At 66.0% G+C, this 25,837-nt stretch overlaps 1 protein-coding gene across 6 annotated transcripts in view; it reads left to right on the top strand.

Moving 5' to 3' along the window:
- PRDM16 (PR/SET domain 16) overlaps window positions 1-25,837 on the top strand; it is a 251,130-nt gene that overhangs the window by 203,152 nt on the left and 22,141 nt on the right. For 4 of the 6 annotated variants that reach the window (XM_070077084.2, XM_070077083.2, XM_070077087.2 and 1 more), the window contains 5 exons: window positions 10,558-10,692; window positions 18,825-18,927; window positions 23,154-23,364; window positions 24,629-24,776; window positions 24,946-25,099. In XM_070077084.2, the coding sequence (XP_069933185.2) occupies window positions 10,558-10,692; window positions 18,825-18,927; window positions 23,154-23,364; window positions 24,629-24,776; window positions 24,946-25,099 (751 nt within the window). The remainder of the gene's footprint in view (window positions 1-10,557; window positions 10,693-18,824; window positions 18,928-23,153; window positions 23,365-24,628; window positions 24,777-24,945; window positions 25,100-25,837) is intronic. The other 2 variants (XM_070077086.2, XM_070077082.2) reach the window with 1 other exon arrangement.

The raw sequence follows: 25,837 nt of genomic DNA, 5'->3' as shown, positions 1-25,837 counted from the left end.
CCACAGGGCACCCTTTTACTGGAAGTAGCAATTCGGAAAGGGGCTAGCAGCGAGCTGAGAATATTTGGATAAACTTGACAGCCCCGAAGACTGAAAAAGACCTTTTGTTCCCACCGAGGAAAAGGCCTCGGTGCCCCCCCGGCTCCCTGGAGCGGCTCCAGAGAAAACGGGGGTCAGGGCAGGAACGCGGCGAGGGCGTCTCGTGAACGGTCCGTGCTCAGGCCCGAGTGTTTATTATTATTTATCTTATTTTTTTACTGGAACGTGTGGTTAACATCCTATTGCATAAGCCCGGGCTGTAAGCGTGCCTGGCAGCCCGCGCCGGCCAGCAGGTCCGCCGGCACAAAGAGGACGTTGTGGTGCCGGGGGGAGGGGCTGCACGTGCGCTTCGTGTCGCTGGGCTGTGTGGCCCAGCCGTGCCGCCCCCGCGTCCCCACGCGTCTGCAGCCCGGCAAGCAAGCGGGCGCTGCACCCAGGGGCCCGACCCTCCTGGGAGGGGGCCACCCCCTGTCCCAGCCGGGTGTAGGGGGGGAGGCGCCAAAATAAACTAATCTCTAAGTCCCTTTTACACTGAACCTTTCGGAGCCGTGTGTTGTCTAGGGAGGGATGGAGAGAGGAAGTGGGTGTGGTTTTGGGGGGCTTTGGAGTCCCCAGATGCAGAGCCCATGAGTGGACGGAGGGGCTGGCCGGCCGGCCTGCTGCACACCCAGCCCAGGGCACAGACAGACATCGGGGGGGGGGGCGCCCCGACCGCTGAGCTGTTCATTTCCATGAGACGCCGGATCGCTGCGTGGGTGGTGACGTCATGATTCTGCTGTTTCTAGAAAATGAAGCTGGGTGTCAAGTCGACAAGAAACCAAGCTCGTCTTCGAAACGAGGCCCTTAGGGAGACGGGCAGCTGTTCTTCTTAGTTTAAAAGATCTTTTAGAAGTCATCGTCCTTTAGCAAGAACCACCAAAGCGAAGTGATTTCAGATGCCAGCCTGGTCATGTCGGGAGCCTGGGGGCACCGTGCACGCGTGTGCCAGGCCTGGGAAGCCCCCCGGGACCGCGCCCACCCCTGCCGTCGCTGGGCTGGCTGGGTGGGGCGCTGCAGGAGACAGCTCTGGCTGCTGGCCTCTGAATGCCCAGCTGAGAGCCAGCCCCAGGACCAGAGGTCCCCACACCTCTGTCTGGAGGGACGTCTCGGGAAGGGCTTGGCCACAGAGACCACGACGCAGCCTCAGGCAGCCGGGGCGCCTCTGCCGAAGCCTCCCCGTGGTCCTGCAGCACAGCCCACAGTCCCTGGCTCGTAACCGCGCCGCTGGGCCCCCGGGGGGCCGGCCGTGCCGTGCTCTCGGCTCAGAGAGGCTGCGGGCCTGGCCGAGGCGATGGGGACCCCGTGCGTCACAGAAGGCTTGGGACCGGGTTTTTAAGAAATTGCTCGATTCTGCTCCCTGGGCTTGGATGCGCACTTGAAGGCGGCCGTGAGCACCTGACAGGTGCGGGCACTTTCCTCCGGGGCCTTGCTGTCAATTTCTTTGACGGACACCGGGGTGGGGAGCAGGGCTGTTGAACGGGACCGGCTCCGTTTATCGCTCAGGGGCCCCTGCCCACCTCTGTCCCTGAGTCGTTCCAGACACGCCCCTCCAGCCTGCCGTGCCCACACTTGGGGCCCCGGGACAACGGCTCAGGCTGAGCAGGCGTCCAGGGGAAGCTGAAGCAGGTGGCCAACGCCCATCGCCAAGAACCCGAACGTTCTCCGAACCCGGGTGGGAGGATTCCAGCCGAGAAGGCGCCGAGTGGTCCAGAAACCCAGCACTGCCGTGTGCAGGGTCCTAGCCGCTGGGCTGCTGGGAGACGGAGCAGGAAGGCCCGGGGAGCAGCTTCGTCACAGTAAACCATCGAAGGAAAAGCTCCTCTCCTGAGAAAGGCCCGAGCCCAGGCCGGCGTCTTCCTCTGGGCCACTCCATGGAGGCACCAGAGCCGGCCATGGGCAGAGCATCCAAAGGCCACGGCGTCTGTGCCAGGAGCCCCTTGCCATGGCCGTGCTTGTGTGGCGCGGGGCTGGCGAGGTCTCTGCTTGGGCTGGGCCTGTAGAGATTGGCACTGACTGATCTCCAAGCACCAGCGTGGTGGGGAAGGCACAAAGCCGCTGCCCCTCCGAAGCCGCGCGGCCGGGGCAGAAGGGAGAGGATAGGGATGGGCCGGGGGGGTCCTGGGTGCTCACCAGACCCTCGCCCTGCACCTGCTGTGCGCTGGGGCCTCCGCCCTGGGGAAGGGATCCCCGTCACACTGTGCACACAGCTCCAACGATGTGTGTGGGACACGGAGGGGCAGGAGGGGATGCCCCAAGTTGTCTTGGGGGCCTCAGTTTACCATCCGCCCTCCCAGGCCTCGCTGGCTGTTCTGGGCGTCTGCCAGGCCCTCTCCATGTACTGGGGTATGTCGGTCACTGCCAGTGTAGACCATGCTGTATAGACTCGGATCCCGCGGGGAGCTCACCATCCCGAGGGGGCTGGGGTGGCCTCCCCTGTGCTCTGCCAGGATGCTCCCTTGTTTCTCACTGGGGGAAGACGTAAGTGTCCAGGCAGGTGGGAGGAGCAGAGCCTTCCACCCATGGACCCATCCATCACTCACCTACCTCATCCGTCCACTCATCCGCCCACCCATCTACCTCCTGCTCATCCACCCACTGACGTACGCAAATGCCCATACATACGTGCATACACTCTTCAACCCACCCCCGTCATCCGTCCATCCACCCGTCCACCATCTATCACCCGTCCGAGCTCCGTCCAGTCACCCGTCCTGCCAGCCATCCACTGGCAGAGACAGTCAGGGGCACTGACTGGACACTCGTCCTGAGCAGGGCTCCGGGGAAGCTTCCACTGCACCGGCCACCATCCTCAAGTAGGGGAGAGGTGAGCCGGGCGGGAAGGGCCAGGGTCCGCGGCGCCGGTCCTGAGACCACAACCTGTGCCCGTATCTTCATCTACCAATGTGGATGTAACGTGGGGGGGGGGGGTGTCTCCCTGCGCCTCGGTGCTGAGCCCCTGCAGCCACCCAGGGGTGCCCGAGCAGAGTGCGGCTGACCAGACCCGGGTCACTGCCCCTGCCCAAGGCTGAGGAGGGGGGAGCCCCGGGGCCCGGCTCTGCACAACGCCGACCTCTCCAGCGGCTGGGGGTGAGCAGCTAGAGCCACTCGCAGCTCCAGGGTGCCTGCTGCGGCTGTCGGTGGTGACGGGGGCTTTGACGGAGGCTGAGGGTCCTGGCCCCCTGGGCGGCTCCTGCTGGGGGGGGGGGGGCGGAGCTGGGCAGGGAGGCCAGGCATTGGGCTCCCATGCCAGGGGGCACTCGTCCAACCAAGAGGTCCTCTGGGCTGCCCCAGGGCCCGGCTTCCCACGCTGGGCTCCAGCCACTCTGGCTGCCCCTGCTCGGCCGTTGTGGGGACGCCCTCCCGCTTCCGCTGCGGGCTGCCGCACCCGGAGCTCTGCGGTGTGTCACCATCCAAGTGGCCGAGAACGGCTGTGAAGGTGACACCCGCCCGGGGCTGTGCCTCAGCGCCGGGGAACCGCTTCCTGTGGGCGGAGCCCGGGGCCCACCTCATCTTTTCTATGATCAAAAACCAAACCAAAACCAAAGTACCTCGGTTCGGAAAGTCGCCACGGAGGCCTTGCTGTGCACGCGCCGGGCTCGGGCCCCGCCTGCTCTCCACCCTGCGCCAGTCAAGCTCGGCTTGGAAAAAACCACGTGGGCTTCGGTCGCCTGAACCCCTTCTGGCCCGCTCAGGCTGGGCGGGAGACAGCCAGGGCCACACAGCTGCCCGGGCCCCTCCGTGCCGTCCGAGGGGGTTGGGCCGTGAACTTGGTCTGAGGAGCGGAGCTGGGGTCAGGACGGGCCCGGATGATTCTTTCCAAGCTGGGACTCGGGGACCCTCATGGGCAGGTCACCCAGGTGCTGGTGGTGGTCTCTGCTGGGGACATCCGTGCTGGGAGACCCACATGGGTCTCGGTTTCTCCTGCTTCAGCGCCAGGGTGGGGGCGGGCCGGCACTAGGGAGCACTGGTGAGCGCCTTCACTCTCTGCTTGGTTTCCTGGAGGTCAGAAATGGCAGGCGGAGCCCTGTCGCTGCAGGCCTCTGTCGGGGCCGATGTCTGGGCGGGAGGCTCCGAGGCTGCGGCCACCGAGCCATGGACAGGCGAGGGCCCCCAGGGCCACCACCACTGTTTCCCTGGCCTTGACCTCATTGTCAACACCACGGTCGAAATCCCATCTCAGTGCTGGGACAAACATCCAGGCAAAGAGGCAGAAGTCAGCCTGGGGCACCTGGCGAGCTGGGTGCTGGGCTCATCGTCAGGAGACAGGGACCCAGGACCTCCCTCCTGTGGGTGGCGAGTGAGTGAGTGAGGCCCAGGGAGAGGCGTGCGGGACCCACTGCACCCTGCACCCGGGGGAGAAAGCCGGGGGACTGCAGCCAGGAGTGTGCCCACCAGGAGTGGGCCGTCCCTGCCTGCCGGCAGAGACCGGGGCTGGTCCCGACGCGTCCTGCCCGAGTCGTGCTCGGGGCGTGGTCAGAGCGCAGGCCAGGGGTGCTCCTCGCCATGCTGGTCACCCCGTGGCTCCCACTCAGAGCCCTGGGTGGAGCTGGACCTGCTTGGGTGGCTTCCCCGGGGGCGTCCCAGGGGCCCAAGGCCATGTGCGTGGTAGACAGATTTCCCCGGGACGCAGGAGTCGGGGCGCGCAGGTGCCGTGCTCGGATCCATGAGAATCAATGCGCTAGGACAGGTTGTGTGACTGGTGCTCCGGGGGGAAGGACAGTGGCTGGGGAGGTGAGGACAGGCAGGGAGTGACTGCGCCGCCTCTTCCGGGGGACCCAGCTGCCCACCCTGAAGGGGGCGACCGGGTCTTAGTAACCTGGGTGCACAGTTCACGGGGCCGTCGGAGACGCGATGGAGGGTGGACGTCGGTGACTCCCACGTGCGCATTCTTCGGGCTGGCCCCAGGCCGGGAGGATCTGCCGGTCATGGACAAGGTGTGGACACAGGGCATCCCCGGCACCTTCCTCTGCCTGCCGAGCCCCATTTGGTGGCAAGACCTTGCCACGTAGCATCTGAATCCTGAGCCCTGCTCCGGGGGCTCCCCAGGACCCTGGAACCCGGAACTGCCCAAGGTCAGCCTAGGGAGGGCACCCACGAGCCCCCCACCCAGCTCCTCCCCAAAGCAAACCTCGGAAAGTGCACCCCATCTCTGTGTCTCTGTCTCTATCTCTCTCTGTCTCTGTCTCTCTCTGTCTCTGTCTCTGTCTCTATCTCTCTGTCTCTGTCTCTCTCTCTGTCTCTATCTCTCTCTGTCGCTGTCTCTCTCTCTGTCTCTGTCTCTGTCTCTCTCTGTCTCTGTCTCTCTCTGTCTCTATCTCTCTGTCTCTATCTCTCTCTGTCTCTGTCTCTATCTCTCTGTCTCCGTCTCTATCTCTCTGTCTCTGTCTCTATCTCTCTGTCTCTGTCTCTCTCTGTCTCTCTCTCTGTCTCTATCTCTCTGTCTCTGTCTCTCTCTCTGTCTCTATCTCTCCGTCTCTGTCTCTCTCTGTCTCTGTCTCTGTCTCTCTCTGTCTCTGTCTCTGTCTCTCTCTCTGTCTCTGTCTCTCTCTGTCTCTCTCTGTCTCTATCTCTCTGTCTCCGTCTCTGTCTCTCTGTCTCCGTCTCTATCTCTCTGTCTCCGTCTCTATCTCTCCGTCTCTGTCTCTCTCCATGGACGTAGGAGGGAGCCGGGCTTCATTGTGAAGGAAAGGACTCCATGCACTGTCCGTGGGTCCTAAGGAAGCCTCCCTCCCCCTTCCCTCTCCCTCCATCCCCCCCACCCCTCCTTCTCCCTCTGTCTCCCACCAGTCCCCCATCCCCCCTTCCTTCCTTTCCTACCCCTGCCCCCTCCCTCCCAGCCCAGCTCAGGTGGGCTCCAGGCCCTGTGGCCCCAGCCAGGACTGCAGTCTGCCCAGCACATGTGACCCCATCCTGCCAGCCATGTTTCTCCTTAGCACTTGGCCACGTGGCCACCACAGCCACCATGGCAGGACGGGGCTGAGGAGTTGCCAGGATGGCCCTACCCTGGCCATGAGAACGGACTCTGTCTCAGACCGTAGATCCACCCAGTCTGTGTGTGCTCACACGTGTGTGTGTGCGTGTGTGTCCGCGCATGTGTGCCTGCAGACAGGAGAGACCCACGGCTCATGACTGGGGCCCACTGCACTGGATCAGCCTGCAGGCCCTGTGAGGGGGTGAGGGTGACAGGGAGAGAGCCCCTGCCGGCTCCAGCCGGCTCCCGGCTGCCAGGCCGACACCGTGCACTGGCTCCCAGGAGCGCCGTGACAGCGGCAGGACGCGGGCCCTGCAAAGGCCTCCCCCTGGGCCGGCTCCTTCCTGCAGGCTGAGTCCATTAGGTGAGCTGACGGCAGACACCGCGGCTTCCCCGGCCGGGCCTGCGCTGCCCGTGCCGGCTCAGCAGAGCCAGATGACAAGGGCAGGAAACCTCAGAGGATGGCCAAAATTCTTGTCAAGGTTAAGAGGATTTCTCCATCCCTTCGTCTCGTGACGGCATTTCTGACGGGGGCGGTTTGTGAGCGGGGGAGCTGGCGGGAGATGCGGGGGGCGGGAGGAGGCCTGCTGGGGGCGATGGGCGGAGCGGCGTGCTCCGCGGGTTCCGGGATCCTAGAACAGCCGCCTGACACAGCTCTGAGCCAGGCGTCCAGGGTGACCGTGCAGGGAGCTGGATTCTAAGTCTGCAAGGAGCCTCAGCCCCAGGCCACTGCCCTAGCTCAGGCCACGAGCAGGCCGGGGGCTCGACCGCGTCCTCCCTCCCTGCCCCTCCCTGGCTGGTGTCTCGGGAAGACAGAGCCGAACACGTGCACCGACCTGCACGCGGCCACTCCCAGTCCCCGCCGGCCTCCTGCAAGGCTCCCAGGGGTCGGAGCAGAAAGACCCGAACTCGGGCCCACACAGTGTCCACCAGGCAGGAAAACATGGGCTCCCCCGCCCCAGGACGGGCACCGGAGGCCAGCTGGCACCGGAGGCCAGCTGAGGTCCACCAGGCGGGGGCCGGGGTCACCTGGCTCTGTCCTCATGGGTGCGGGCAGCTCTTGCTCCAAAGGAGACAGCGCGGGGCCCCGGGACCCCTGGACCTGCCCTCTGACCGCAGAGCACATGGAATCCTGTGTCTCACCGAGCTGGGCCAGAGACCCTCGCTCTGGGCGGCCAGCATCGCAGCGCTGGGGCCAGGTGGCCGTATGTCCCGGGACCTCAGGAGAGCGCCCACCTCGCAGATCTGTGGCCGTGGGCCTGGTGCTGCCTGCACACCCAGCCTTACCCCGGGACACCTGTGCTCTGAGGCCCCCAAGGCCCCAGCTTGGCCACTGAGGAGCCCCTGGGGAGGAGGAGGCAGGAGGTGAGAACGGGCCGGCGCGTCTGCGGCCCGCGTTGCGCTGTCTGCACCTGGCACTGGCCCAGCCCCAGCTGTGCCCCGAACGAGAAGGCAGCCTGAGCGAGGGCCGCGGGCTCCTCGGCCCCGGGACACCTTGAGCACCTCCTCGGGTGCAGGCCTGCTCCGAGACCCCTGCCCCTCCCCGCTCTGTCCCCTGCTGTGCACAGGGGCCCCGAGACCCTCACAGGGCTGGGCCGTCAGACCAGGACCAGGACGTGCTCTGGTACCTGGGGTGGGGCAGGAACCCAGCCACAGGCAGCACAGGCCCAAGCCCCTCCCTGCACGTCTCCCAAAGGTCCGGGGCCCCGAAGCTCTCCTGGAGTGAGACCTCTCCGAGGCAGATGGACCTGTCTTTTCGGGAGGAAAGGGTTAACCTAGACCTCCTGGGTCACCTCAGGACGCCCAGCGGGAAGAGGAGAAGCCCCCTGTGGCCCCCAGGGGGTCGGGGGTGAGGGCCAGGTCTTCCTGGCATGGGAGAGAGGGAGCTGGTCACTGGGAGTGGCTGGGAAGGAGAGTAGAGCCCCAGGGCACGGGGGTGGCCTGGTGGTGGGGGCCAGGGCCTTGGAGGACAGAGACAGACTCCCATGGGAGGGGCATCCACGTGCAGGGTGCTCCTGCTCCCCTGGCTCAGGGGGGCGGGGGCAGGGCGGGGGGGACGTATCCGGGTTCCTGCAGAACCGTCCCAGAGGGTGTCGGTCCATGCAAGAAAGATTCCCAACCAAGCAATGCCTTCACCATGGGGTGGCTGCCCGTGGGCCAGGCTTTGGGCAGGGTGGTGGCTGCCCGTGGGCCAGGCTTTGGGCAGGGTGGTGGCTGCCCGTGGACCAGGCTGTTGGGCAGGGTGGTGGCTGCCCGTGGGCCAGGCTTTGGGCAGGGTGGTGGCTGCCCGTGAGCCAGGCTTTGGGCAGGGTGGTGGCTGCCCGTGGGCCAGGCTTTGAGCAGGGTGATGGCTGCCCGTGGACCAGCTGTTGGGCAGGGTGGTGGCTGCCCGTGGAGGGCGTCCCTGTTCCAGGGATGACGGTGACAAAGGCTCAGTATGCAGGAGGGAATCAAGGGGCAGGCGGGGACCTCTGGGTCATCTTCTCATGGGGCGGATTTCACTGTTTCCAGAACACATTGGCTGCCCTGCGACCACAAGGGGGACACACTCGCAGCACACACGCAGGCACACGCAGGCACACACACACAAGCACACACCTGCACGCGCAGGCACACGCAGGCACACGCAGACACACAAGCACACACCTGCACGCGCAGGCACACACAGACACATGCAGGCACACACCTGCACACACAGGCACACAGACACACAAGCACACACCTGCACACGCAGGCACATGCAGACACATGCATGCACACAAATGCACATGCCTGCCTCTCCTCTCTCACGGTGCCCAGGCACACACACGCACACACAGGCACATAGAAGCACATGCATGCACACACGTGCACACACACTGGGTAGGGAGGAGCCTCCTTCTCCTTGGCCGGTGATGTGGACTTCCTTCCAGCGGCTCTGTGGACAGACAGGCCCCGGGCCCTGGAAATCCAGGCTGGTCGCCCCGGAGCCACACCAGGCCTCAGGAGAACCCCGGGGAGCAGGGTCCCCAGTGCACCGGTGGGGACAGAGGGAGACGGAGACTGGCTCCCGGGCGCCCACATGCTCGGGGCTGTGGGGCGGGGCAGCCGGGGCAGCGGCGGGAAGCTCTGTTGGCTTCGGGGGCCCAGCCTCTCCCCCCCGCCCCCCGTGGCTGAGGCGGCCCAGGTGCCCCGGCTGGGGGAGGTGTCGCCAACCACACCTCGGCCGGGGGTCTCTTCCGAGGTTTCCTGTCAGCGCTGTCACAGGCGGGAGGGGGTGGGGGAGGCCTCGCTGCCTGAGGGGGGGGCCTGTCCCCTGTGGGGTGATGCCCTGGGACGAGGTGCGTGGGACTCACGGCTGGCCCTGGGGAACACAGAGCCCAGGCTGGACGCAGTGCCCAGGCCGCAAGGCGGGGCAGCGTTCCCACCACCACCGCCAGCCTGTGGCTGGGCTGAGCCTGGGAGCAGAGCCTGCCCACACACACACACGGGTCTCCCAGGCCTGGTGCTCAGGGCCTCAGCGCCCGCTCCTAGCGGGGACCCCTGGGTTGTTGGCTGGTGGTGGCCAGGAGACAGAGAGCAGGCAGAGCGGGAGAGAGGCCAAAGTCCCCTTCCCACGGGCCTCCCCCACTCCGGGACCGAGGCCCATGATGCACAGCCAGCCTCCAGGGGCTCGCTTGGCCCCCGTCCCCCTGCCCTGACCTCGCTGGGCCTGCTGACCCCCAGATCCCATCCCCCCGGCCCCTGGGCACAGCCCTTCTACCTCCAGGGCCTCCAAGTGGCCCCTGCCAATGATTGCCCTCCCCTCCTTTCCCCTGCCCTCCCCTCCCCTGCTCTGCTCCCTCTGTCCTGGGCCGGGCTGGGCGGCCTGGGACTTGCCCAAGTGCGCTGGAGGCTCTGCAGGCAGAACCCAAAGCTGTCGCTGAGCTGAGCAGGGGGGCCGGGGCTGGACTCCACCTGCTGCCGCCACCCCCAGGTGCCCTCCTGGAGGGCAGGGCGGCGCCAAATCAGAGACATCGCAGCCCAGAAATGGCCCTCGTGCCTCGTCAACCACCGCTAGTGGAGCGAGGCCAGGGGCTGCCGTGTTCCCTGGGCGTGGTGGGCAAAGCTGGGCATTCGCTCGCCGCTGGGTGGGCACTGACGCTTCCCAGTGTTCCCGAGACTGAAAGCTTGGGACCCTGTGCAGACTGACCTGAGCGTGCACACGCGTGCACACGGCAGGCCCCCAGGCCCGTGTGCAGCCACACACCAGCGACACCTCTGCCTTCTTGAGCTCAGCGCCCCGCGCTTCCTCTGCACAGGGCCCAGGCCTGGCCCCAGCGGCCCTGCTCTCTCTCAAGTGGGGAGCTCGGGCGGCGCTGACGCCTCATTTTGTCGCCTCGGCCCTGGCTGTGATCCGCTCCCCCCACCCCTGTGCTGGGCGTGGGCAGGCTGGGGGCACCGCGGGCCTCGCTGACACCCGCCGGGCCCAGGGCGCAGGTGCTCACGGGCCCGCCTGCCCCTGACTCCTGCTTTTGCTCCGTCCTCAGCAGCTCTCCGAGGACCTGGGCGCGGAGAAGTTCTGTGTGGACGCCGGCCCGGCGGCGGGCAGCTGGCTCAAGTACATCCGTGTGGCGTGCTCCTGTGACGACCAGAACCTCACCATGTGCCAGATCAACGAGCAGGTAGGTGGGGGCTCCTCGGCCGGCCGGCCCCGTGAGCGCGGCCCCAAGACTGACCGGGGTGCCCCGCGGCCAGGGGTCTCTGCCGAACCCCGACTGGTGGTGGTGCATGTGCCTGTGGTCCCTGGGGAGCCTCCCCCACTGTGAACGCGTGGAGGGCGCATGGGGGGCTGCGGCCACAGTCCTGCCGGGGCTGGCAGTGCCAGGTCAGTGTGAGGAAGGAGCAGCCAGGACCACAGCACAGGGCCCACTTGGCCTGGGAAGGCCACCGCCCACGAGCCCCGGGAGCAGGGAGAACCGTGTGCAAAGGGGGCTGTGTAACCCCGTGCAGCAGGGGACCCGCACTGGCCAGGGCCCCAAGACCCCGGGGACAGACAGGCCAGCCTGCGAGGGCACGGCCCCGTATGCTGTAAGCCCTTGCCCGGGGCAAACCCGTGGCCCCACCAGCACTGAGGGACACCTGGAACCAGCCAGGCTGGCGGCCAAGCCGTCCCACGTGCTGCCTGCCTCCTGGCCCTGGGTGGCTTCCCTGCGCCAGCCCTCCCAGGCTGGGGGTGCGCTGGCGGGGTGGGTGCCCAGGAGAACAGAGGCAGAATCGTTCCTGACGGCCCTGGTCTGCCAGCGGCTCCGGCCGTGGCTGTAATTCCGAGTTTGCACGCGGAAGCCGGGTCTCCTGGGCGGCGGCCGCCGTCTCTGTCCCCCGAGTTGGCTTCTTCCTGCAGTGTCTTGGGGTCCCGCGTGGCTTCCTCTGCAAACATGAACTCTGCCACTGTGGGGACAGAGGCCGCCCTCCCCTGGGGACCTGGAGAACCTGGGCGGCCCGGGCTGTGGCGGACTCTGCTCCTCCGCCCGGGGCTGCTGGCCGTGGGGCTCCGTCCGAGCCTGGGACCGTGGGGAGGAGACCCCTCCCCCTGACGGCCGAACCTCAGCCGCCTGCGGGAGAACCAAAGTGTTTGAAAATAAGCTGTAATAGACAGGCGGGTGTGGATGGGTGGGTGATAGGTAGGTAGGTAGGTAGGTAGATAGGTAGGTAGATAGATAGATAGATAGATAGATAGAAGAATAACATTCAGTGTCAGAACAGGACTTCAATGGAAGGATCCTTGTGCCCTTGCAGAGGAGTGAAATCGGAGGTATTGATTTGAGAGGCAGAGTTACAGAGAGCGAGCAGGAGAGACAGAGAGAGAGGCCTCCCATCCACTGGTTCACTCCCTAAATGGCCGCAATGGCCCAAGGTGGGCCAGGCTGAAGCCAGGAGCTTCTTCGGCGTCTCCCACATGGGTGCAGGGGCCCAAGCACCTGGACCATATTCCGCGGCTTTCCCAGGCCATTAGCAGGCAGCTGGATTGGAAGTGGAGTAACCAGGACTCTCATTGGTGCCCATGTGGGATGCCGGCACCGCAGAGGGTCGCTTTACCCACTACGCGACAGCGCCAGCCCTGGAAACCTGGGGAAAAGGCACTGAGGCTCCCGTGAGAACAGCCCCCCCCCCCCCGGAGCTCGGCTTGGGCGTGCGCCTGACCCTGGCTGTCCCTGGGAAAGCGTGGCTGCGTGGCAGGTGCACCGCGTGGCTGCGTGGCAGGTGCACCGCGTGGCTGCGTGGCAGGTGCACCGCGTGGCTGCGTGGCAGGTGCACCGTGTGGCTGGGCCGGGACCAGGCTCTTGTGAGCTGCAGACTGGACTAGCGCGAGACCCGGACGTCTTGCTCTGAACGTCTGAGCCGAACTCCACTGCAAAGCAGGCGCCTTTGCGGCCAGCTCTCCGAGACACGGGAGGGGGCGGTCAAGGATCGTTGAGTTGTCACCAAGACTTCAGCAAGCCTCATCTCAGCCCCACGAGGGCCATACATGGCACAGAGCCCTTTACATGGACGGGCTTGGCGTGGCCGGGGCACGTGGCACGTGGTGCCCGCAGAGTGGCGGCATGGACTCCCCTGTCCCATAAGGAGGTTGAGCTGCAGCTCCACCGCAGCGTCAGCTCAGGCCGCCCAGGTGCCCACACCCAGCGTCCTGCCCGGGCTCCGTTGCACACGGCCCCATGGGGCTAATTCTCCCCGTCTCGTGTCTGGGGCTGACTCAAAGCCATGCTCAGAGGGAACTGCATGTGTGACCCCCAAACAGCCCGGAGCACAGACGAACCCCTCGCTGGGGACACTTGCAACCCCTCCACCCTCACGGGAGACCCCGCCCTGGTCCCCGGATGCTCCCTCGCCCACCACGGGGGACACCGCGGAGGACGGGGCAAGGGAGACTCCCAGCAGCCTTCCTGCCAGAGGCGCCTCTGACTGCAAGTCGTGTGGCAGCCCCTGGGGTGCCAGGGACGTGGGAGCCAACCCAGGCCGGAGGAGACCCCGTGGGCACGGACAGGAGGCGGCTGGGCCGCCAGGCACTGCGCGCCTCGTCATGAAGCCCCAGCTTTGAATTCCAGCAAATCCAGGGAAAATGAGCTCCAGGCCATGTTTTCCTTTGAACGAGCGCGAGCGCGAACCCCTCCAAGAAGCCGCCCTCGGAGCCCCCCGCAGGCACCTGCTGAGGGAGTGCAGTGACTCTGCGGAACCTTCTAGAATGGGACGAGGTGGGGCACGTGACCACGGGACCTCGAGGCAAGGCCATGGCTTCCCGGGTGCTGGCCACGGGACCACGGCTTCCCTGGAGGCCACCTGTGACCCTCGGCAGAGCTGCGAGAGAAACTTCCAGAAACGTGACGCAGAAAGCACGGTGCGTGAAGGCGGGATTCTCTGCGAGATGGAGACGCCGCGAGGCGCCCAGGGCTTCTGCCGGGATCTCCCGGCACTCTGGGCTCTCACGGCCTCGCCCCAGGCATGGCCTCGCTCAGCACAGGAGCCGGCACTGCTCATACCCACGAGGGGACCACAGGCACCGACGCCTGAGGTCACAGAACATGGCGGAGTTCGCCCGTGGCATCGGCAGGGGACGCCAGGGAGAAACCCGAGGGCCACATGCTGAAGTTCCAGACGTGACCCGGGCCCCGGGCTTCAGAGGCGGCCGCAGCCTGGGCGGAACCCACAGCAACCCGAGGCAGAGGCTCAGGCCCCGGGCAGACGCTCCCAGGGGGCCGGCTCAGGCTCTCAGCTTCCGCCAGGGGTGCCGGGACTTGTGCACCCTCCAAAGCCCCTGGGAGGGAGCACAGGGCGGAGGTGGGGGGGACCAGGTCCTTCTTGGCCATCATGGGGCCTCCTGGCCCTGGACAGTCAGACAGGCTCTGGGGGCACGCGCCCCTCCATCTCACTGTGCAGCTCACAGCTCCCCAGGCGGCCGCCCAGCCCACGGGCCCCCATGTCACCTCCACGCCCCACACCGCTGCCTGGAACAGGGCATGGCCGGTCTCTGTGCACCTGTGTGGCCGCTGGCCGGTAGGCAGGCACAGACACCAGAACACCTGGGCCAGGCAGTGCCAGCCCAGGGGTTCCCTCCCCCTGTAGGATGCAGGCACGGAAGGGGGTTGTGGGTGCGCTGGACGCCCCGGCTCAGGTTCCCACCGCTCTGTGAACTGGAGTCACCCTCATGGCCGTGGGACTGGGAGGGGTGAGTGGGGAGGGGCTGCGCCCAGCATCTGGAAGGTGACTTGCGGTTCTGCGTACGCAGCGGGAGCCCGCAGCGGGCGGTGCTGGGGCTCGGCCGACGCCCTCGGCTCAGGGTTTTCCTGTTCCTGAAGCACCAAAGGCCTTGGGGCAGCCTGGGGGGCAGAAACGAAAGGGCCACAGCAGACGCCGGGGGCCTCGTGGGGCGGCGGGCGCAGCCGCAGCCGGGCCTCGGTGGGCACCTGCCGTGCCGTGCCAGCAGCACCGTCCACGCTCTGACGCCAGGTCTCATCTTGGCCTGAGCCGAAGCGGCAGCCCCCCATCTCGGGCCCCTTTAGGCGACAGCCCCGCCCCTCCCCCACTGTGCTCCGACTCCCCCCTCTGGGCCCCCCCGGGGCTCCTCCTCCAACGGTTTTGAGCGGTTTTGAGGTTTTGGGAGACGAAGACAGGGTTTGTTCCTGGATTTGTTGCTTTACCTGGGCTGGGCAATGCGGGTTGCAGGCAGAGCGGCCGCTGGCCAGCAGGGCTGGGGTGGGGACGTGGGGCTGAGGCCGCTCGTGTGTACTGGGGAGCATGATTTGGGCGGGGGCTCTGGGCCCCGGCACATCTCAGAGAGGGTTCCCAGGCCAGCTCACCAGACACTGCCCCCCATACCTTGCAGTCCCCAAAAGCAGCCCTACTCTGTCCTGCTGTGCCGCCCCCAGGGCGGGCCAGGCACCGGGAGGAGACGGGCAGCACCAGCCTGTTCCAGGGGCGGCCCCTCCGCAGCCTGTGAGAGCCCCCGACTGCAGCCGCTCCGTGCCCAGGCCCCACCCCCGGCCGTCCTCCCTGCTGGGCCCCCATGAGCACCGTTTGGCTCTCCCCCCACTGCCTGCTCCCTTTGCCCCAATCCTCCCCCCTCCACAATTTTTTAAATTAAAATCATAAACTTCTACTCTGTTTGGCTCAAATGGTTGATGGATTTTTCCCTCTGAAAGTAAAACAGGCCAGACAGGGGAGTCACTGTAGCATTTCTTTTTTTATTTATCTTTTTAAATTTATTTTATTTATTTGAAAGGCAGAGTTACAGAGAGATGGTGGGGGGAGAGAGAGAGAGAGAGAGAGAGAGGGAGAGAGGTCTTCCATCCGCTGGTTCACTCCAAATGGCCACAATAGCAGGAGCTGTGCCGATCTGAAGCCAGGAGCCAGGAGCTTCCTCCAGGTCTCCCACGTGGGTGCAGCGGCCCAAGCACTTGGGCCATCTTCTACTGCTTCCCCAGGCCATAGCAGAGAGCTGGATTGGAAGAGGAGCAGCCAGGACTCGAACCAGCGCCCACCTGGGATTCTAGTGCCGCAGGTGGAGGCTTAGCCGGCTACGCCACAGCGCCGGCCCCATGCCCGTCCCTTTCCGTACCTTCCACCGCCCAGTGCCAGCACGGATGGTGATGGACTCTGCGGACTGCGGATGAAGATGTCATCAGCAGAGGTGGTCAGGGACGTCGTGGGCCCCGGTTTCCTTTCCTGTGCGCCATCCCTGGAGCCCCCGCCAAGGAAGAGAGGGGCGGAGGATGTGCTGTGTCTGCGCCGCTTGGGAAGACCACAACCTATAGCAACAAGATAACAAACATTCCGACACAGATGGAAATCTGCTGCACCGTGCACCTGCCTAGGAGCCCGCTGCCGGGCCCTGCAGCCCGCCCGGGCCTGCCCCGCGCTCCCACTCAGCCCAGGGAGAGCAGGCAGCCAGGCAGGCCGAGGGACGGGGAACTGGGACGCAGCGTGCCCGCCCTGCCACCCGGGAGCGTTGCCTTGTGTGGGTTCCGTCTAAGTTCTCATTTCAGGAGTTTCAGATTTGCACGGTGGCCACCGTGGAGTTCTACAAGGAGTCCCACGCTCCCCGCACCCAGCGCCCGACGCTGGCATCCGGTCAGCGTGGCACGTTTGCCCCGGTCTGCCAGCCCCAGGGCACTGGATGTCCACATGGGAGGACAGCGAGTGGCTAACACACCCAGAAACTTCCGGAATCCTGCAGAGGTCAAAAAATAGAAAACGACCAGGGCTGCAACTCTGAGCCGTCCCCTGCGGAGGCCGGGTGCAAGGTGGACAGGGCCGCGGGGGACTCCGCGTGGCCGAGGGCTCAGAGGCCGCCTGCCTGCCCTAAGCGAGAGACTGTAAGAACTCAGGCACAGGCAACCCCGAGACTGGGGATGGTGCGAGGCGTCCGTGCCGCCACTGGGCTCGGCGCTGTGGAGAGGCCACCGCCTGTGCCGCCCTGGGACGTCCTCCACGGCTCCTCGTGCCGCACCGAGCAGAGGGGCAGGCGTGGCCAGCAGGCCACTTGTTGGAGGAAACCACTCATTCCTGCCGCAGAGCGGAGGCCGTTGGTGCCACCTGGGCCGGACCCTCGAAGGGATCAGGGACTTCGGCCGCGCTGCCGTGGGTCCCTGCTGGGACTGGACCGGAGAGCGTGCCGGTGCCTCCTCAGGTCTCCTCGTCTTGGGGGCGGCGTCTTCCTCTGGGAACTGCTGGCTGTTACCACAAGCTGGAGGCCGGCTGGGGACGTGAGGTCGCCAAGGGCTCGGCCGGGCTCAGCCTACCGTGCCCCAGCCGGGGACCCTGCCCCAGCGGGACCCTGCCCCAGCGGGACCCTGCCCCAGCCGGGGACCCTACCCCAGCGGGACCCTGCCCCAGTGGGACCCTGCCCCAGCCGTGTCCCCGCCTTCTGCTGAGAACGGACGCGGCCAGGGTTTGTCCCAGAGCTCGGGTTCATGCAAGGAGCTGCCTGTGTGTCTGGAACAGAGCCCCCGCCCCGGGCTGGAGAGAGTGGTGGTGGTCCGCGCGGTCCTCATCCAGAGCCGGCCTGGAGGGCGGAGCCGGCCCGTTTGGCAGCCTGGTTATTTTTAAAGCCGTTTAGAGACGTTTATTGGGCAGTAAACGGGCTGTTAAAGGCTCCCCGCCCTCAGAGCCTTAAACCAAACAGAAACTCCCGGCCTCACGCTCACAGCACCGCAGGCAGAGCTGTCACTCAGACGGACAGGGCCGCTGCGGGGCGGTGGGGAGCGGGGGCCGCCCTGGCGGGGTCTTTGTCCCTGAGCTCATTCTCAGCTTCTCCTCTTGGCCTGGAAACCACCGGGCCGGTGCTTCCCGCGTGAGTGGGAGGAGGGGCAGCACCCCTGGGAAGTCACCGGGTGGGACGCCTTGCAGCGCGCGGTGTGGATGCCTCCTCGGTCCGCAAGCTCCGGCTCCCCAGAGGCGGCCTTGGCCCGGCAGGACCCAGGGCTTCTGCGCGCCCGGGCGGCGGGGCCTCGTGCGCGGACGCCGGGGAAGTCCCGCGCTCTGTGCCACCGCGGATCGCCTCCCCCAACCCTCCTCCGCCCCGCGCCCCGCCGCTCGCGGTCAGTTCTGGCTGCCGGCCCGCCCACCCACCCTGTGTACCCCGGGCGTCCCGCAAGGCACCCGCAGGTCCCCGGACGGGGTCCGCGCCCCGCGCCCCGCGCCGGACCCAGCCAGAGCCAGAGCCAGAGGGGTGCGCGCCGCGGCCAGGTGCGCTCTGGTCCACTTAGCCCTGGACCGCGGCCCGCGTCCTCCGCCTGCACACCAGTGCACCTTGCGCCGCCTCCGCAGGTGGAACCGCCCTCCCACCCCCGCCCCCAGCCCCAGCTGGCTCCGGCGTCCTCTCCACCTGTGGGTCGGACTTCGAGGTCCCAGCCCGGTGATTACAAGGCGGCTGGCTGTTCAGCCGCTGTGTGATGGTTTTAGATAAAACACAGCTGATTCTGACCCGTTTCTCTTCTCTAGTTTTTCATTTTATCTGTTTATTTTGTTTGTTTGAAAAAGAGAGAGCGTTTCTGTCCGCTGGTCTACTCCCCAGATGTCCTCCATAGCCAGGCCAAAGCTAGAAGCTGGGGACACAACCCAGGCCTCCCAGGGAAACAGCCTGGGGGTCAGGGCCTGGGGCGGAGTGTGGGGGGGTCACATGTAGCCGCAGACCAGCAGGGCCAGCAGCCAGGACCCCCCGACACAGCGGGGGCGGCCGTCTGCCCCCAGTCCCCGCTGCCGGAGTCAGCACCAGCCCTCTGCTCTCTGCACCCCTCCCGACTCCAGCCCCCTCCTCACCGAGGGACCGCTCAGGAGGGACCCCAGCCCCAGCTTGCCCTGGGCAGGTGGGCTTGTCTGGGACCTCTCTCCAGCCCCCCAGCCAGTCTTGTGCCCTGGCCTGCTGGTCACTGCTCCTAGGCCGGAGCTCCAGACACCCGTGTGCGGGGGGGCGGGCCCTGGGCTGCCCTGAGAGATGCCCCCACCCCGTGGGCCTGCAGCTTCTGTCCTCCGGGACTCTGCTGTCTGAAATGACGGAATTTGCGTCGCACGCTTGGCACGGACAGAGACCCGAGACTCCAGCAGACCCCCCTCTTGCCGATCTCCCCCAGGGAGCCCCGGGCTGGGGAGCGCGGGCGAGAGGGACCCTCACCCTTGCTCTTGTACCCCCTTACCCGTGTCCCCAAGCTGGACAAAGCAGATTGAGAAGGGCTCAGCTCCTCTTGGGCGAGAGCGCCGAGGGGCCGCGGGGGGCCGAGGGGGCAGCGGCGCTCACCTTTGTCTCTGGCCTCTGCCCTAGATTTACTATAAGGTCATCAAGGACATCGAGCCAGGCGAGGAGCTGCTGGTGCACGTGAGGGAAGGCGCCTACTCCCTGGGCGCCGTGCCGCCCGCCCTGGATGGTAAGATCCCACCCACCTGGGGGCGCCGTCGGGGGCTGGGGCTGTGCCCTGGGGTTGCCAGGGGCTTCTGGGGACGTGGGCGCATTGGCTTTGAGCTGAATTCTCAGTGAGGGTCCCAGGGGATTCTTACGAGCGACCGTCCCAGGGGACTTTAGGAGTTGAGGAATTTGCGGCTAACACCATCACGTGCGAAAGAGCCCTCGCACACCCGATGGCGAAAGCGCTCTGCGCCCACGGGGCCCTGCCCTACACCTGGGTTTTTCGTCAGCTTCCAGAACCCCTGGCTGTTACCATTGGGACAGCAACGTGGAAACAAAATCCCAAAGGGGACGACGGGGTAGCGTCTGGGCTGCCCCTGAGCGCCGACAGCCGCGAGCCCCGGGAGTCTCCTTTGAGACAGGACAGGGGCACTGTGCGGCGCAGAGCAGGGCCCCTCGCTCGGGGCTCGGGTCCGAGGGAAGTGTTGGGGAGGGATTCTCTGCGCAGAGAGCGTGGAGGCGCTGGGGCGCTCGTCCCGTTGCAGACGGGATTCCCTCTGCAGGAAGGCCTCCCAGGGGTGCTCGAGAAAGCCCCGGCCTCGCCAGCTGGGCTCAGGGGCCTTTGCTCGCTCCTCCAGGCCCCCGGCTTCTGGGCAGGTCCCAGGGAGGCTGCGTCAGCCCCGCACAGGTCCCCGCGGAGCCGGCAGCCCCGGCCTCACGCTCACCCACTTTTCTCGGGAGCAGACCCCACTGTGAACAGAAAAGCAGTCGGCCCTTCTGTCTGCTTCCGGAGCCGACTCCCACTCGCGATAGACAAAGCAGGGGCCCCGGCTTTTCCTTCCCAGCTGGGACACAGCTTAGCGCTGACAGCCGCACAGCCGCCGTTCCGCCGAGCCACACGGTGTCAGGGTGCGGTGGTGCTGGCTGGCCGGGCGTGGGAGTCGGCGGGACAGCTCCGAGGCCGGAGCGGACAGCTGGGCCTCCTGGACCCCCGGCCGCTGGCCCATCCCCTCACGCCGCCGCGCTGTTGGAAAGGACGCCTTCGCCAGCCGGGTCCCGTCCGTGCCCTCCTCCAGAGTTTGGTTTTAATTAGGGCCGTTGAGAAAAGAAAAATAAATGGCGAGATCTGAGTAGCGGGAGGAAGATCTCATTTCCCTTAAAATAATTGTTGAAAAGACCTGCGCGTCTCAGATGACACAGGAGCGCTCCAAAAGATAAATCTACTTAACCCAGCGCCCGCGTCGGCCCTGCCATTGCATCTGCACGATGAAATTTCTTTCTTCCAGAGGTTCTTTAAAAAAAAAAAAAAAAAAAAACCCTGGATTCCTGTCTCCCACCCCCTCCAGCCCCGATATTAAATAACCTGCGTCTACATTTTCCTAATAATTTATCAAACGTTTGTGGGCTAATTGCTTCGCACACATAATGGCCCGACATCAAATATTTGACTTTTTCCCTCTTTTCCTGTCAAGACTGCCTGCCTCCCCAACAGCTTCCTCCCGCTCCCAGTGAAACTCGGAATCCAACAGAAAGAAAATGCAACAATGTTCCTCACTAAGATAATTATCATAAAAAGTCTTTTATCCCAGCCGCAGCTAAGTGCAGCCGGGCACTCAGCCCCGTGGGGAAGGGGCGGGGGCTGCAGCCGGGCACATTAGCGTCACGGTGCCACCGGCACCGGGAGCCCTGCCTTCTCCGAAGCCATTAGGCACGGATTCCTTCTCCCGTGGCATCCCTGCCCTGCCGTGAGGCGAGCTGTGCGTTCTGGAAGCAGAGCTGGGTCAGCAGGTGGACCTCACGGCCCCAGCCCTGTGCCCCCGGCTCCAGGGGCAGCTCTGTGTGCCTGGCTTGGGGGGGGGGATTTGCTGGGGACCCCGGCTGGGTTTCCTGGGAGGGACGGCGGCCTTGGTTGGCTGCCCTGGGTGGGAGCCGAGCCTGCACCCCGCGGTCCCGGGGCCGGAACGTTCTCCCCGACAGCGGCTCCGTGAAGAAAGGCGATGGGGGTCTTGCGACAAGTGTCAGCGCTGAGGGAAGCCCCTTGCGGATCTGTCACTGCCGCGACTTTCGGCGCTGCTCTGAGGCTCGCGGGGAGCGCCGAGACAGGTCTCTTTCATGAGGACTTCTCGCTCTGGGGGAACATAAAGGCAGTCATATTCCATTCAAACACGCTTTTCTTTTTAGAGAGGCTCGGAATAATGTGTTCGCCACCCTCCCTGCCAGAAGCGGCACAGAGGATGCGGGGGACTGCGTGGGGGCGCGGGAGAGCAGACAATGCCGAGGGTTCTCGGAACAGGGCGCCTCCCCCAGGGCTTCTTTCAAATGGGATTGCTCACGCTGCAGAGAGGGGGGCGGCTCCACGGGGGCCCCCGGCCGCCCGACCACACCGCCGCACACCCCGGCGCGGGGGGAGACGAGGCTCGGCCGAGCCGGGACCCGGGAGGAGGGGCGAGAGGGCAGCACCGGCCACCACGGCCGCCCCCGCCGTCCCCAGGGGGCCCTCGGACACGGGAGAACAGGCTGGACTTTCGCTGACGTCCAGATTCCAAACCAGGACTGGGAAAACACTGCTGCTCCGCGGGCAGTGGGTGGGGCCGGCGTCGCTTCTTGTCTTTGTTTTCCAATTTCAGCTTCGGGATTGTTCTTGGGTCGAGAAAGAGCAAAACAAAAACTGGCCTTTCTGACTGCGTGGCCGAGGCGCTGGAGGGAGGGCCGCGGCCCGGGGCGGCTGCGTGGGGTCTGGGGGCCCCGCCCTCCAGGGTGGCCCTGGTGACAGACGGGCAGAGGGCTGCCCGCGAGGGTCGCCCAGATGCTCATGGCCGTGACGCCTTCCTAGTGACCTTGCAACCACCCTGCCTCCCTGGTCCCACACAGGGCAGCACGGCACCAGCAGGGACCCGCCCCAGCCTTGGCCGACCGCTTATGAAGCACCCTCCTGGTGCGCGGGCCGGCTGAGGCTCGGGTGCACCAACTCCACCCAGGCGCTAGGACCGTCCTGCCCGGGGGCACCCGATGGTGCTGGGGTACCAGTGCCACTCACTGGGAGGACTCTGGGGAGGGGCCTGCAGCCCACGGTGCCTTTCAGAGTGGGAGGGGGATTGTTCCGGAGCTGAGTCACCTGTCCCCTCCCCACCCTGACACGCCCCCTCCCCAGACCCAGGGTGAGTCCAGCACCCACGTGGGACTGGGGCCCAGCACATCCCCAGACAGCTCCAAGCAGTGGCTTCCCCACACAACCACACGTGCACACACATGCACACATGTGCACACACATGCACACACGTGCACACACATGCACAGGCACCCATCCACACGTGCACACACATGCATAGGCACACGTGCACACGCGCACACAGGTATAGTCCCACAACACATATTCACACACAAACATGTGCATGTATATTCATGCATACACAATTGTAGACACGTTGACATGCCACGTACTCATGAACGTGTGTGCACATACAACATGCACCTTCAATACCTGTGCCAAATGCACAGATACATGTACCAGTCACAGAAAACATGCACAGGTAACACACACACTGACATGCACACAGAAACACGTATGCATGAGCCTGTGCGAGGGTGCACGTTTGCACACACTAACTGCATGCGTGCAGGGTTGAGCCCAGTGCACACAGACGCTGCATGCAGCAGGAACACAGTCTTGTGCAGCTATGCACACACACAAGGGTGCACCCCACAGACCTGTACACACGGCCACACAAACCTGGAAGCCCTGACACGCACACACGTGCACGGGCACCCAGCCCTCACGCAGCCGCACGCACGCATTCCCCCGAGCACGCAGCTGCCCTGTGCAGCTCATTTGTGTGCGACGCAGGCTCTGCCTTGGGTCGGGGGGGCTCCCTCCAGGCGGAAACCGCGAGCGGGAGCGGCTGGGATGCGCCCGGAGCGCCCCAGCCCGTGCCGGGATCACGGCTCCGGGCGATTGTTTGCCTTGGCACGGTGGTCAGGATGCTGCCTCGTAAACTTAATAATAGCTGCCCCCTTTTAATTCGTTTGACCTTGACGACAATAATTTATTATATGCACTGGAGCTCCGTCGTCTTTCTTCTCCTAATTCATAAACAAAGCTCTCGGCTTGGCTTCCTTCTGCACGCCGGGCGCGGGGCCTGAGACGCGGGAGGGGCCCTGTGCGCTCAGAGTCTCCGGGGTCCCGGGGCCCTGTGGGGTGGGGCTGGGGGTCAGGCGCGCCCACCCCCGCCCGTCCTCTCTCTCCCGCAGGGGAGCCCGCCTTCCGCTGTGAGGACTGTGAGGAGCTCTTCCAGTCCAAGCTGGACCTGCGGCGCCACAAGAAGTACGCGTGCGGCGTGGTGGCAGCCGCGCTGGACGAGGGCCTGGCCGAGGGGCTGCAGCCCCAGGGCCTTGGCGGGGGCGGCGACGGGCAGGCCCACGAGTGCAAGGACTGCGAGAGGATGTTCCCCAACAAGTACAGGTGCCGCCCGGGCCCACGGTCGGTCACCCCCTGCCTCCGTCCCCCACCCCGTCCTCCCCAAGCCCCCCCCCAGGGCCAGCAGCACCCCCGTTCCTCCGCCCCACCCACCCTGACAGGCCAGGGCCCCCAGGGGCAGATGGGGATGAGCCCCACCCCACCCACATAAGCCTCCGCCCACTGTGGGGCGGGGCAGGTGTGCAGGAGGAGCCACAGGTGCCTGCCCTCTGGAAGCCACAGGCCCCGCTGGCCTGCACGGTCAGGGCTGAGCCGCAGAGAAACCAGGAGAAAGAAAGAACGCGGGCTTGACCCTAAGCTGTGCAGGGCCTGGGCCCAGGGCTGCTTCCGGGAGGCGGTCCCAGGCCAGGAGGGGGGTGACCGTGGCTGGCCTCCCCCAGGAGACAAACACACACAGCCCCTCTCAGATGGTGGGGGGTCCACCAGGGATCCCCCTGATCCCCAGACCCAAGGTGGCAGCTGCCGGCCCAGGAGGGACTCGAAGCCAAGGATACGGAGAGGGGCCCGAGTGAGGGCCAGATGCAGGCAGCTGGGGACAAGCCGTGCTGGCCCTCCGTGCCCCAAGGCCCAGCAGGGTCAGGACGCAGGAGCTGTGTGCACCCGGGAAGGGGGAACTTCCTGGGTGGAGTGGGGAGACCCCGGTAATGCCGGCTGTGCTCGGGGGGCTCCCCCTGGGACAGCCTGGCCAAGTCAGAGCCAAACCCCTTCAGACGGCTAAGTGGCTGCACTCCCATCCCTGGCTCCCCGGGGGGCGGGGACAGGTGACTAAGGAGCAAGTGTGTGGACCAATCCCGACGGAGGCCTCGCGTGAGCGCCGCCCGGGTGGGCTGCGTTCTCGTCCCACCACACATACATCTCAATTAGCAGGGGAAGGAGACACTCGCCGATGCCCGGGCAGCGGGCGTCCCTGTCGTGAACGGGCTGTGATACGGCCCAGGGACAGGGTGGGGGACAGGCGGGTGTCCCCGAGGGCACCGGTTCGGGTCTCCCCTCCTCTACTCCCGCCACCTCTCCGTGCCCCCACGCCCCTCGGGGGCTGCAGGCAGCGCAGAGCCCCTCTCCCCAGTCTCTCTACGCCCCAGCTTAGCCTCAAGGTCACAGTGGCCTGGGGCCTGGAGTCCCGCCCCTCTCCAGGGACCCGGGAAGGCGGGTCTCTGCCCCACCCACGCGTCTGTCCATCCGAAGATGAGCCGGGCGGTGTGGGGGCGCGCGCTCCGGGGGCCGGGGTGACCTCTGACCTCTGGCGCAGCCTGGAGCAGCACATGGTGGTGCACACGGAGGAGCGGGAGTACAAGTGTGACCAGTGCCCCAAGGCCTTCAACTGGAAGTCCAACCTCATCCGCCACCAGATGTCCCACGACAGCGGCAAGCGCTTCGAGTGTGAGAACTGCGTGAAGGTACCGCACGGCCGGGGAGGGGCTCCGGGGCGGGGGCGGGGGCGGGGGCGGGGGCGGAGCCGGGGGCGGGGGCGGGGCCGGGGGCGGGGGCGGGGCCCGGGGCGGGGCTCCGGGGCGGGGGCCGGGCAGGGCTCCAGGCCGGCTCGCGCCCACGCGGCTGCCTCCCCAGGTGTTCACCGACCCCAGCAACCTGCAGAGGCACATCCGCTCGCAGCACGTGGGCGCCCGGGCGCACGCCTGCCCCGACTGCGGCAAGACCTTCGCCACCTCGTCCGGCCTGAAGCAACACAAACACATCCACAGCACTGTCAAGCCCTTCATATGTGAGTGGGGGCGGCGCCCGCGGTGGGGGCAGAGGGGGCGGCGCCCGTGTGGGGGCAGAGGGGGCGGCGCCCGCGGTGGGGGCAGAGGGGGCGGCGCCCCCGGTGGGGGCAGCGGGGCCCCGACCCAGGGCTCCACCCCAGCGAAGCTCCAGCAGGGCCCCGCGGTGCCCACGCACCAGCAGGAGACGAGTGTGTGGGCACGGGGACGGGCACACCGGCCCGGGGGCAGTGTGAGCGGCGGGGGCCGTGTGGGTGCTGGGGTGACCAGTGTGGACGCTGCTCCGTGTCCAGCAGGGACACGGAGGAGGAGGAGCCCTGGGGGTCTGAAGAACAGGCTCAGGTGGGGGCTGGGGCACTGAGGCCTTGGGGTGGGGGTGAGAGGTTAATAAAAGAGGGGTCAGAGGTCACCCAGTAGACCAGGGCGGGGACTTGGACCCTGCTTCTCGTGAGTTCGGAAGCCGCTGAGGGTTCCAGGCTGCTGAGCATTGTGCTGAGTCATTATTTCCCATAAGCATTGTGCCAAGTCACCATTTCCTGCATACATTGTGCTGAGTCATCATTTCTCATATGCATTGTGCTGAGTCATCGTTTCCCAACACTATGCCAAGTCATCACTGCTTGCCCACATTTTGCTGAGTCATCGCTCCCCACATACATCAGGCTGACTCATCACTTCCCATGTACATTATGCTGAGTCATCATTTCTCATGTACAGTATGCTGGCTCATCACTTCCCGT

Source organism: Oryctolagus cuniculus, chromosome 7 (genome assembly GCF_051225735.1).
Source record: "Oryctolagus cuniculus isolate XC-2025 breed Fujian yellow rabbit chromosome 7, ASM5122573v1, whole genome shotgun sequence".
NCBI classification, from domain to species: domain Eukaryota; kingdom Metazoa; phylum Chordata; class Mammalia; order Lagomorpha; family Leporidae; genus Oryctolagus; species Oryctolagus cuniculus.
Note: the sequence above shows the minus strand (reverse complement) of the source record. Positions and strands in the feature narration are given on the sequence as shown.